The sequence below is a fragment of the Teleopsis dalmanni genome, chromosome 1 (genome assembly GCF_002237135.1).
Source record: "Teleopsis dalmanni isolate 2A chromosome 1, ASM223713v2, whole genome shotgun sequence".
In the NCBI taxonomy this organism is placed as follows: Eukaryota; Metazoa; Arthropoda; class Insecta; order Diptera; family Diopsidae; genus Teleopsis; species Teleopsis dalmanni.
In genome coordinates this window covers 207,845,121-207,857,968 of record NC_051846.1, presented here as the reverse complement: position 1 = coordinate 207,857,968, position 12,848 = coordinate 207,845,121, and the positions used below count along the sequence as shown (strand labels likewise).

At 31.5% G+C, this 12,848-nt stretch overlaps 2 protein-coding genes across 4 annotated transcripts in view; one reads left to right on the top strand and one right to left on the bottom strand.

The window, feature by feature from the left end:
* Positions 1 to 11,802, top strand: part of LOC119671593 (protein vav) — a 37,691-nt gene extending 25,889 nt beyond the window's left edge. The window contains exons 2-16 of one of the 3 annotated variants that reach the window (XM_038082303.1): positions 2,053 to 2,234; positions 2,295 to 2,369; positions 2,701 to 3,213; positions 7,449 to 7,557; positions 7,719 to 7,886; positions 7,951 to 8,154; positions 9,274 to 9,393; positions 9,460 to 9,576; positions 9,650 to 10,032; positions 10,089 to 10,206; positions 10,281 to 10,408; positions 10,520 to 10,651; positions 10,920 to 11,072; positions 11,168 to 11,336; positions 11,391 to 11,802. In XM_038082303.1, coding sequence (XP_037938231.1) covers positions 2,053 to 2,234; positions 2,295 to 2,369; positions 2,701 to 3,213; positions 7,449 to 7,557; positions 7,719 to 7,886; positions 7,951 to 8,154; positions 9,274 to 9,393; positions 9,460 to 9,576; positions 9,650 to 10,032; positions 10,089 to 10,206; positions 10,281 to 10,408; positions 10,520 to 10,651; positions 10,920 to 11,072; positions 11,168 to 11,336; positions 11,391 to 11,450 — 2,631 coding nt within the window. In that variant the 3' untranslated portion in view covers positions 11,451 to 11,802. Of the gene's footprint in view, positions 1 to 2,052; positions 2,235 to 2,294; positions 2,370 to 2,700; positions 3,214 to 7,448; positions 7,558 to 7,718; positions 7,887 to 7,950; positions 8,155 to 9,273; positions 9,577 to 9,649; positions 10,033 to 10,088; positions 10,207 to 10,280; positions 10,409 to 10,519; positions 10,652 to 10,919; positions 11,073 to 11,167; positions 11,337 to 11,390 lie in introns of all 3 variants that reach the window. The other 2 variants (XM_038082302.1, XM_038082301.1) reach the window with 2 other exon arrangements.
* LOC119671596 lies at positions 5,278 to 6,611 on the bottom strand. The gene is made up of 4 exons (XM_038082305.1): positions 6,404 to 6,611; positions 6,244 to 6,337; positions 6,054 to 6,147; positions 5,278 to 6,003 (listed from the first exon to the last, which is right to left on the bottom strand). Exons 1-4 carry the CDS (start codon positions 6,447 to 6,449, stop codon positions 5,326 to 5,328), a joined length of 912 nt encoding a protein of 303 aa, XP_037938233.1. The 5' UTR covers positions 6,450 to 6,611; the 3' UTR covers positions 5,278 to 5,325.
* Positions 11,803 to 12,848: the final 1,046 nt, after the last annotated feature.

Sequence of the window (12,848 nt, the reverse complement as noted above, 5' to 3'; positions counted from 1 at the left end):
TAAAGGGAAGTCCTACATCCAATACACCCTTATTGAACCTACTCTGCTTTATGGGGTTGCTTTCTGGTGGCAAGCCACTGAAAAGGCATGTCACTCTAAACTTATTGACAAAACTAGGAGAATATCCGCTCTTCAAATCACCGGTGCTTTGCGCTCCACTCCCACTAAGGCCCTTTTCACTCTGCTTCACTGGTTGCCATCGCGGCTTCTTGTAAAACAGCAAGCTAAGATTGTAGCAACCAGACTAAATGCTCTTTCACGCTGGTCTAGAATTGATACAGGACATGCGATCATACTGAATCAGGATCTTCCAGCCCCCTTATCAATCGACTACAAGTGTTCCTACTCAGACCTTAACCAGGGGTTTAAAGTTCTTATACCTAGCAGAGAAGACTGGACCCTTGGAAGAGTATCTACCCCTAATACAATAGATATCTACACAGATGGCTCCAAAATAGACAATCGAGTCGGCTGTGGCATTTTCTCGGAAAGATTAGGTCTTAGTGTCTCGCTTCGACTTCCTAACTACTGTAGAAGTAATGGCTATCCATTATGTTGTAAAATGGATACTTGACAATTGTACCTCTGTAGAAAGCTATTCGATTTTCTCGGACAGTCAGGCTGCCGTTAAATCACTGGTAAGCACCTCAGCCTCATCAATTATTACGCAAAATTGCCGTGTTTCTCTCAATGACCTAGCTATGTGTGCTAACGTTCAACTTATCTGGGTTCCTGGTCATAGGGATATTGCGGGTAACTGCAGGGCGGACGAGCTTGCCAAGACGGGGGCTCTTCTCCCTGATATTTATTTTTTAGAAATTGGTGTTCCACTTGCAACAGTTAAACTGGCAATTAAACAAAAATATCTAAGCATTGCTCAGCAGCAATGGGTAAGTGAGCCCAGTTGTCACATTTCTAGGTCGATCTGGTCTAAATTGGATAAAAAGCGTACAAATCAGCTGCTCCAACTAAAGAGAGAACTGCTCAGTGCTACGGTATCGGTGCTGACGGGTCATTGTCTAATAGGGAGGCATGCTATGAGACTGGGTCTTCCTTATAATGACCTTTGTCGAGGTTGTGGCTCTGAGGACGAGGAGGAAACTGTGTTTCATCTCATGTGTCAGTGCCCATCTTTAGCCAGAAGAAGATCAAAAATCTTGGGGGCCCCTTTTCTGACTGATCTAACTGATCTGTCATCCTACAATGTGAGGGACCTAGCTAGATTCATAGAACTGTCGGGCTGGTTTTCTTTCACCTAATGGGGGAGTCGTTGCCTGTTGGGCGTTGGTCGTATACAGATCACCTTATCTATATACGAACATCGCTCTTTCCTTGTGGTACCACAACGGGCCATTATTTGTGCTTAAGTGGGCTTTTTCTTGGTAAACAGGGCCGCCACTCCAACCAACCAACCAACCAATACACCCGTTGAAAGATTAGTGCTAGTTATGTTTTTATTTTATGCTTCATTCAAGATTTTGACCAATAGAGTCTTAGGTGGTAAATGTTTTATAGAAGGCGGCTTTTCATGCTTTTGACCTATTGAAAAAAAATTAATTTTAATCGGCTAAATTAACATAGTAAATAAGTTTTTAGATGATGTGGCATAATATAGCTAATCTGCTGTTAATTAGTAAAATTTTCTGAAAGACAGTGAGAACTCATTTTAGTAGATATAGTTATACTGGTATATAAATATAGAAAACGACAGACGATATACTAGCCATCGCCGCGAATTCTAAAAATCTCTATTAAGAACTAACTAACTATTTACCTACATATATAAGTGGCGTCTTGTGAAAGTAACATTTTATAGAAAGAGGAAAAATAGACTTCCAATCGATCTGTTTGCTCATTCTTAATCGTTAATCGTTAATAATATGTTTTCTTGACCTGTCCTTAGGACTATTTGGCAATAGTAATAGTTAACAACAAGACAATATAACTTTCACTTAAAACATTTTATTTTGTTAGACATATATATTTGTTTATAGTTTTTTTTTAACCTCAAAATATAAAATTTCTAACAATCTATATTATTTTTAATTTCAGTTCCTGTGCTGTAAAAATATCAAACTTTTTCTCGATGTTTGTCGTAACCACTTTAATGTACGTGAATCAGATTTATTCGAACCCACAATGCTGTATGACTTGACAAACTTTCATCGAGTACTCATAACCCTTTCAAAATTATCTCAATGCAGAAAGGTGCAACAACTCCATCCAAATTTACTGTAAGTTTACATTAAAACAACAATAGAATATATTAAACCTCATGTTTTAATATACCACAGAGGCTTTAATATACAATTATCATCCAATGAAAGATCCCATTCCGATGAGGCCATATATAAGGATCTGCATTGCACGTAAGTTTAGTATATATTATACCTATATGAATAAATATATGAATATTTTAGTGAGTTATTTTTAAAATTAAAGTTTTACTACTTTTCCTTTCCAAAAATTTATTAGAATTGTCAGAAGTTTCTTTTTTTTTGTTTTTGTTCTCTTAAGCAACCAGTACTAACAATAATAATTTCTCTGTTTATATGCTCTGCTATCCCTACTGACCACTTCTACTATCACTTTTGTACAAACTAACCTCATGTAACTTCCTATTAACGACTCAAATCTGAAATCTGAAACCTGAAATCCGAAATTCGTGCATTTGTGTTTGTGTGTTAACCATTAATTAAGTGAGAGTAAAAAAAACGGCAGTATAGATGCGCCTTCCGAAACCTTCGATCGCACCTCACAAAGTGGCTCGATATCTGTCGATGATGAAAATAGTGATATAACCGTTGAAAACGGTACAGAAGATACAGAAGACTACGAAGAGGATAATTTTTCAAATATGTGTGACACTATTGATGATGAAGTACAATCCGTCCATTCGAATGGTAGTTCTGGTGCTACAGCAGCATCTGGCTCACTGTGTTCGCGTAGTGCTACGTACGCTGCATTCGGCTGTAGTACGACACGTACATCTACAAATTACAGTTCTATTGGGAGTAATGCTAACAATTGTTCTACCAAATCAGTACTGAACGATAATCAAAGTTTGCAAAAAGTTGCTGCCATCGCATGGAATTGTAAGCAAACAGAAAAGGAAATGGGTCATGAATACCTAAACGATGTTTATTCCGAAGATGAAGAAAAAGTATATGAGGATTTATGCTACGTCACGTTCTCCTCCAAAGTATCTGAGGTGTGCGCATTTGCTTTTTTAAACATAAAATCCACACTTACTTACCATACGTATTAAATGTATTTGCATAAAATCCAGCTAAAAAGCCTTTATGTTTGTAGTGTAGTTGATTTTCTTGATGTTGATTGCGTGGGTGAATGCGGTCTTTGAAAGTAGCTACATATTGTATGTGTACTCGTATGATATGATATGCAACAGTTGCAAGTAAGCATCCAACCAATATGCTGAGGGTGAAATTTATGAGATATGTAGACTCTTTTCATGTGCAAATGAGATGATGTGTTTATGTCGAGTAAGAATGTTACTGTTCTGCATGAATTTTTAAAAACATTAAAACGTAAAGCAGTATTCGTTGTCATATTCCATGCTTTGCACTGTTAGTATCAATTATTATGTTACCAAATTTAATCCGCATGAATGTTGATATTGAAATATCCTTTAAATACCTATAATTTATTTTTTTCTACTGTTTTTAGACTATACTATTAAATCATAAACGTATTGTTTTGGTTGAATTAAAATTTATTAGAGAATATTTATTAATTTATTATATTAGAATGTAAAATTCAATTCTTATTCTATGCTATTTATATTTTATCGGACTATAAAAAATCTTTATAATTGTATATGTATATATTTTAATCTATTCATATCTTTACTTATAATATAAATATCGTTAACAGGTAATATATGATAACAAGTCTGTTATATTTTCCCTTTAAGCAAATCTGTTATTTATTTTTAGACCTTTAAGGGAAAGCTTAAAATCTATTACATTGTATTACATTGAAGCTATTTGAGCCAGTGCACTTGAGCAGTTTTACTCTTTCTTAACTCGAGGTATTTTTAAAACCCCTCTTTACGCCTTGACTGGATTATTGTAGTTTCATACAAATGCAAGAACAACAGCCACAAACTTCTCAATACCTCTCTGCCTGTTATCTCTATGAAAAAAGTGCCTTCTTCGTGCAGTAAAAACACGGGCTTAACAAATACTTGTCACACATTAATTTAAGTCCAATTTATCGTTAGCTACCTTTCTCATATTATTTTTTTCCTGTTTTCTGCTATAAAGATATCCACTGGCTACTACAACAACAGTAATGCTCCGCCTCGTTGAGGTCACAAATTTCTTTCCTTCCGCACCATTCTAATTACAAAAATATGTGTCCTTGACTGCAGTTTTGTCTCTCAATAATTCGCCTATTTATTTTCATATTCAAAAGTAGACATGAATTTAACTCATATTCATTAACGACAAGATTCTTTCAACTGATTTTGAGTTAGGTTTAACGTTCTTACCCATACTGTTCTTCACTACAACCTAATACCTCTTTACTTATCCCATACTATTATATTTGTGTACCTTAAGTACCTTTATGGATCAGACTAGTGTACGAGGGTTAAGTAAGAGGAGATATAAGTACATGCTTTTCAGGAATTATTTTTAGTTATTAATACCTAATTTCTTCACTTCTTGTTACATTGTAGTACAACAGCTTCATAACTTTTTTTCTAATATATACTCAAGAAGTGAATTAATAACCAGCTCCCATCTCTCACTTCAAAGGAAGAAATATTAGCGTTAAGTAAATGCAGACTAATGTCTGATTTAATATTTAATATGATTATCAATTCTTATTCGGTTAGTAAGCTCTTCAAAAACAAAAGCCGCCTAACTCCTACAATTATTAATCAAATATTAATTTTTTTAAATTTACAATAATTTTCGCAATTTATTTTTAGCCAAAAATGCACAATTAATTTTGAAAATAAAATTTTACAATACAGATTCAATAGTTTTTTTATAATATTTACATAAATTTTCTACATATTCAAATCATATATCCGATATTAAAAACATTTCTATATATATTCAGCCTTATTTATTTAATATTATTCACCGTGGTAAATAAAAACTGAAAACGAAAATAATGAAACCGCTGGGCGTATAAATAAAAAAAATAATAAACTTTCGTAAGTTTAGAGAATGCCACTGTACGCTGCAATCCAGGATGTTAATAATTTTTGCTTGGAATATAAATAAATAATGGACGCAGTGTACAGTGTTAACTTTGGTGTTTTGCCGCTACTGTTTAGCTCTGAGAATTTATTTAAATTTGTCCACTTTCTTGTGCTACATGTCTACCTTCATCCTCCTCACTTTCGCTGCTACTGCTGCAACTACTAAATAATTTGGTTACCATTGTGGCACCTGTAGATACCATGCCAGCAAGTGGTGTTACATCTAAGCTTGGATATTCAGCCTTAACTATTTGCCCGAAAACATTTAACAAAGCATCAAACCGACGTTCCAGTCTACGATTGAAATGTCGCTTGTGACGATAATACCTTTCACGCTCACTTAAATTCGAATTTTGCTTACGCTTTTTTGTTGTATCAGGTTTTGCTGCCGTTGAGGTGGAGGGAAGTGGTGCAGTTTCAACTTCCACTTCTCCCTCAACAAACTCTTGCTTTATATAGACAATATTATTACTGTCATTAGGGTTTGTTAAACCAAACCTCTTATCATTCTCGTCTGCAGTTGCACCGCATAAATATACTTCTTGCGCGATATTTGTACAGGCATCTTCGCTAGCTGTGTCTGTCATATCATTTGGATCTTCATTTAGCGGTGGTGGTGGTTGTCTTGTTGATGCGTATGAGTGTAAATTAGTATTTTTTGCTTCCATAAAACGATGTATGGGTTGAAAGAATTCCCACTCCTGTGAGATTAAATATTGTACTTCATCGTAGAGATCTTTTGAATCCAAGTTATCGAGTCGGTTTTGCTAAAACATTTAAGTTAATAATTATTTACAAATAATTATGTATTGCATACCTTGTACATTCGATATTTTGCAAGCACACTCGACCATTGCATGCGTACGAAATTCGCATTAAAATCTTCTAATCTTGCCAGTGTTAAAATTCTTCTACATTTTAAATAAATAAAATAAAAATATTAATTAATAATTAGTACACACAATTTTAACAGTAATTATTAATATTGTAAAATTTAAACTATTAACCTCCATGGCATCGGAGATGTTGATGTCTTATTGTAAAAAAGCGGATCGTATTTGATTCGCGCCTCAACAAGTCGCCGCTTGTGCTCAATTGTCCCTAAAAAAGTTTTTAAGCAATTCTTGGTTAGAGTTTCACAATGACAATTTCAATAATTAAACTCACATTTTTTATGTGGCACCCTCCGTTTGGCATAAGAATGCAGCTCCATTCTTTTTTAGTATTTTACATTCTAAACGTTAATTAATTTTTTTTCGCTAAATTTACAGCTTTAGAACTGCATTTCCAAATGCGAACAAACTCTACACTGCGGCCTTAGCGCAGTCATAGCTTTTGACGTTCGTTTTTGAGGTTAAAATTTGGCTACTGAGAGCAAAAACCTACCACGAGCATTTGTTTACGTTTTGTGTTGTTTTGCTGGCGAACATCTGATAAGCAAGAAATTGCGAAAATGACAATTCACAATAGATTTTATCGATAACTTTTATAACAACAAAAATTCAAAAATATATTCAAGCTTCTTAAATTTTATATGCTTGCATTCAATATATGTGCATTTTTATTTATATTATTTTATTTATTATTTAAATATAAACATAACAGTATAAAAACTTAATACAACAAAACTGAAATTAAATTAATGAATAAAACTTATACAACTGAATATTAAATATTGTTATTGTTTGTGGTAATTCGTGGGAAACTACAGAGCAGAAGACATTATTCGAATAATATTGTTATATTATTTGTAATATTAAATATTCTGAATTATATTAATAATGCTTGAAAAATTATATGAATTATAACTCATATATATATATACACGATTTCAGTTATTATTTATTATGCTTATAAGATTTAAAAATTTACCACCCTTCAATAGTTTATAAAAATTCTAATTACAATTTAAAAAATAAATAAAAATAATTAAAAAAATAAAAATAAAACAAATAAAAATAAAAAAAAAATATTAAAAGTAATATTTAATAGTAATTTTAATTTAAAACACGTTTAAACTTTTTTTATTTAACATATTTATATTATATTTAGAATAAATATTTATTTACAATGCTTTTTACAAAAATTTTCTCAATTAAATTATTTTTAATTTTATATTATTATTAATTTTATATTATTAATTTTTTTATTTTGATTTATGTTCAATTTGGATTGGATTTCATAATTTTTATTACATCAATTAAAATATTAGTACCAACGATAATGTTGCATGCAATGGTCCAGTTTATGATCATACAAATACCAAAGAAGAAGAGGTCTATCAAGACTTATGTGCCTTACAAAGATCGAGCAGAAATCAGGTATTTTTAAAAAGTGTTTTTAATTTAAAAGGCTTATATAAATGAAAAAGAAATGTTTAATTAAAAAAATTGCATGATTTGCATTCACTTTACATATAATAATTATAATGCATATATTTAAAATATCTTTTATATTTTATTATTATTTATAATTTATTCAGATTACTTCAGCAACAAGTTTTGAACAAAGAGATTATGTTATTCGAGAGTTAATAGATACGGAATCAAATTATTTAGATGTATTAAATGCACTCAAAACAAAATTTATGACACCTCTAGAGCGATATTTAAATCCCGATGAAATAAAAAAAATTTTTCCACGTATAAAGGTAATTTTATTATATTATTATACCTTATGAGTTGATTTATTTACATAATATATTTGTTATTTAGGATCTGGCCGAAATACATACAAAGTTTTTAGATAAATTGCGGGAATCTCTATCACCAACAACAAAACTAAAAATGAGTCAAGTATTTTTGGAATTTCGGGAACCTTTTCTAATATATGGCGAATATTGTTCTTGTTTATTAGATGCTATCGATTATTTGGGGGACGTTTGCAAAAAGAATCAAATAATTGAACAGTTAGTACAGGTAAGTTTATTTTAAAAGCTTTAGTGCTTATATAAGTTAAAAGTTTTTATTCTATTAATGATATGAAGTATAAAAGATCATATGTTTCTGTCCTCCTAGGTGAAGAATAGAGTTTCTAGTATGAATAATTTCTTATAGTTTATGCCAGACTTCATCTCCAGCTCATAGCCGAAGCAAATAAAGTGTTGCTATTTGATTACTGAGAGTCTGCCGTATTTAGCCCTATATGCATATCTAGATTTCTTCTGTTGTGCTAATTTGGCTTGTCTCAGCCCATAGTTATTGGATATTCTTTGAGGTAGATCAGATGCGCAACATTCTTAGTAAATATTGTAAATAAATAGTAAACTTTTACTTTTATAAAATAGTAAATATTTTATGAAAGTATTTTTTTATTAGATTGGAGTTGTACTTTTCCCCTTGTACACTATTATATTTTGGTTCCATTAAATAGAGCTGCCAATATTTGTATTGGATACGTGAAATTCTGTGGTTGTAGGAAAGATATATCATTTTAAACTGAATAAAAGCACATCTAACCTTATTGGTTCTAGCAAGAAAAGAGTTTCTTTGGGTAAAATTTACTGTAACTACTTGAGTGTTTCACATCTATCAGAACGGTTAGGAAAAAGGCTCGCATCTTCTCCTTCCTAATGATGGGCATTGACACATGACGGGGAGTACAGTTTTCTCTTCATTTACAAACCCTCAACTCCAACAAAAGTTGTTAGAAGGTAAAATTTTATAATGTACCTTCCTAATACGCCGTGGCGTACCAACACCGATATCGTCTTACACAGTTGCTTCCGCTTTAGTTAAAAGAGCTGAGTGGCATGAATTATGCCCAGGAGAGGCTTGTGATCAGAGAAGAATCTTTATTCAACTGCCATAGCATAACGTTTCAATATTAAACTATAACAGTACACCTGCCTCTCATCGGACTTATTTCGTTAAGATAAAGAATAGTCGTCAGTGCAAGTTCGTTGCAATAGGAAATGTTTATTGAAGGATTTTATATAGGCTATATATAACCCCTTAAGAATAAACTACGTTAAAAAAATTAGCCAAAGCTATAATATATCAGTATTATTAATATAAAACTATTGTTACTAATTTTAGCAATGTGAACGTGAATACAACGTGGGAAAACTCCAACTGCGTGATATATTATCAGTACCAATGCAACGTATATTAAAATATCATCTGCTTTTAGATAAACTAGTTAAAGAGACTTCTCCGGTATGTATTTTTCTTCTGATATTTAAATTTATATATTATATATTTGTTAATTTATGCATTTTTCAGATGCATGAGGACTATCGATCTCTTGAACGTGCCAAAGAAGCGATGATTGATGTATCACAATATATAAATGAAGTTAAGCGTGATTCTGATCATTTAGTAATAATACAGAAAGTGAAGGTATGTATTGAAATTGAAATGGAAATAAATATTCCAAAACACAATCAAAATTTCTGATAATTTTCATTTCCAGGATAGCATTATTGATCTGCACCTTTTACAAAATGGCAATAATTTACTACAATATGGTCGATTGCTACTTGATGGTGAACTGCATATAAAGGCACATGAAGATCAGAAGACTAAATTACGTTATGCATTTGTCTTCGATAAAATTCTTATATTGGTTAAACCCTTACATACGAAGACGGGCGACATGCAATACACATATCGAGAGTCACATCATTTGTGCGATTATCGTGTGGAACAAAGTCATTCACGTCGCACGCTTGGACGTGACACACGTTTCAAATGTCAATTGTTGTTAGCGCGTAAATCGGGAAAAACAGCATTTACACTATATTTGAAATCGGAACCTGAACGCGATAAATGGCGTAAAGCGTTAACAGAAGCAATGTAAATACTTTTGCGTACTAATTTGCGTTTGTTTATGAAATGTTTATAATTCGTAGGGAAAATTTGGATCCGCCGGGTTGTCGCAACACTGATCACAAAATGGAAATATGGACTTTTGATATGCCAACAACATGTCGGCATTGTTCTAAATTTTTAAAAGGCAGAATACATCAGGTTAGTTAAATATCATTTTTTAATATTTATATATAATGTTAAATCGTCGTGTATGTTATAAATTCTTCCAACAGGGATATCGTTGCAAAGTTTGTGAGATAGGTGTGCATAAAGGCTGTATATCATCCACTGGACGCTGCAAACAGAACTCAATGTTGATACCACCGCCAGTTTGTGATCGTATATTATCAGAATTTAATTGGTAAATTAGTCTTTTTGTAATAATTGTGTATGGTTTTTTGTAGTTAAAAGCCTATAGAGTGTTATTCTTTATATAAATATTACAATATATATTTTTTAATATGTTCTTCAGGTTTGTTGGCACTATGGATCGTGAAACAGCTGCTGCCCGCTTGGAAAACCGAAGAGTTGGTACTTATTTGTTGCGTGTCAGGCCACAAGGTGCTTCCAATCCACACGAGACTATGTATGCTTTAAGTCTAAAGTAAGTTTCAATGTGAATTTTAGGAATTTTATTCTCATTGCTCTGTACTGCATAATAATAAATCTGTAAAAGTTTAGAAACTATAAAAAATGTTTGATTTAATAGTAAACGTCCTTAGAATATGTATTTGTTTGGATCATTACTAAATTTCCTTATACCTTTCCGTAATATATCCAGACATAAGGTCAATATACTAACCTATTTTGTTTTATATAATGATTGAATGTAGTATATCTGTTATAATAATTCTAATATTAATTACTTCTAGGGCGGATGATCACGTCATAAAACACATGAAAATTAATCAAGAATCTGAAGCAGAAAATGTATTGTACTGCCTTTCTTCCAGAAGACATTTCAAAACAATTGTTGAACTGGTTTCATATTATGAGCGAAACGATTTGGGAGAAAATTTTGCAGGGTAAATAAGCTAATAACATTACATTACATTACATATATAAAATTAAATAAAAAATACCCTACATTAGTATTAACAATAATATTTATTAATTGTAGCTTAAATCATACACTTCAGTGGCCCTTCCGGGAGGTATACGCAACTGCAATATATGATTACGAACCACAAGGTAGTAATCAATTACAACTGAAAACTGGTTGTCAAGTGCTAGTAATTGGCAAGGATGGCGACAGTAAAGGTTGGTGGCGTGGAAAAATTGGTGATACGGTATGAATATAAATAATTTAAAATGAATATATAAATAAAATGAATTTATTTTAGGTTGGTTACTTTCCAAAAGAGTACGTACGTGAACATCCGCCTACAAGTGATGAACTCTGATATTATAATTATGCCATATATTTTACAACTGAAGTCAAAGTACAACACCATTTGCCACCTCCGCAACAAGAGGAGGAGCAAACACTTGGTATCGCACCTCTTGTAGAGCAAGAAACTCTGGTCAATGAGGATCAGTAAGATCAGGTCAGATAAGGTCAGTGTTAGTTTATAGAACAGCATTTAGTTTAAATAGTTTTTAATTATGTGTATAGTATATGTATTAAGCATTTTTAATGGTTATAATATCGTCATCTCTAATGTAATTGAACTGTTTTTAAAGTTGTGTGTATAGTTAATACGATAATTTGCATTTAAGATGATTGTGGCATTTTAAATCGCAAAAGGAAAAAAAGCTTTAAATACTTGTGTACGTTAACATATATATAACACTGCAAACTTTATATATATTTATGTGTTATTATATATTTACAAAATATAGATATAAACCAAGTATCTATTTATGTTTAGCATAGAATATTCTTAAAATTTTAACAATGTTATGATACATAAGAAAATGCATTTTTAAATTGTATACTGACAAATTTTTGTAATATTTTATATTGTTTTATTTATATTATTTGTAGTTAAAGCGACAACAAATTATATAAAAAGAAAATTTCTATAGCAACGAAATTTTTAAAATTTTAACACAGATTATTAGTTAATGATTTAAAAAAAAAATTTGCATGTAAATGTCTTAAAAATTTAAGTATCTAAACTGTCTCAACGAAATGCACAATTAATCTAATCTGTTGAATTCATTAATTAGGATTTAAATTAATTTATATAAATTTAAGTTGAAATTCTTAAATACGTTGGTAATTTAAAATTAATTTAATCAAAAGAAAAATATTATTTGTACATTTCACATCAACCGAAATGTTTTTTATACCTCTAAAACACTACATCTAACATATATTTTTTGGTACTGACATTATATCCAGTTGATAAAATAGCAGAGTTAGAACCATTTCTGATCCATGTCAAGGCTGATTTATTAAAACAAGTAGCGAGTTTAAGAGTCCGATTTCCTAACTGCGAAACGGTTACTTGTCACTTAAAAAAGCTCTGTCGAAAAACGATTATTGTTGTAGTAACTTCGCACATAGATAGTCATTCAAATGATGCAACTGTGAATAGAAGGCTACCTACGCATTGCATGACGATTCCCTTTTTCGTATTATGAAAATTTAAACTCCTATCGCAACGGATTTAACATCAGGGTAGTTGACTATAGCCAAGAACATTCTGCCCTCCATATCGATGCAGCATACTCCTCGTATTAATAGTTGTCTAATAGCAAGCTATTTAATAGTCTTTAGACTCTTATTTCAAATATGAATTGAAGATATTAATATTCATAATGGTTGTCTAACAGCAAGCTATTTAATAGTTTTT

Excerpts from the sequence above, each read along its gene's own strand:
- LOC119671596 (XM_038082305.1), bottom strand. The coding sequence starts at position 6,449 with ATGGAGCTGCATTCTTATGCCAAACGGAGGGTGCCACATAAAAAAT. Across the intron at positions 6,148-6,243 it reads ACATCTCCGATGCCATGGAG|AAGAATTTTAACACTGGCAA; the intron begins GTTAATAGTTTA and ends TTTAAAATGTAG. Across the intron at positions 6,004-6,053 it reads CAAAATATCGAATGTACAAG|CAAAACCGACTCGATAACTT; the intron begins GTATGCAATACA and ends TAAATGTTTTAG.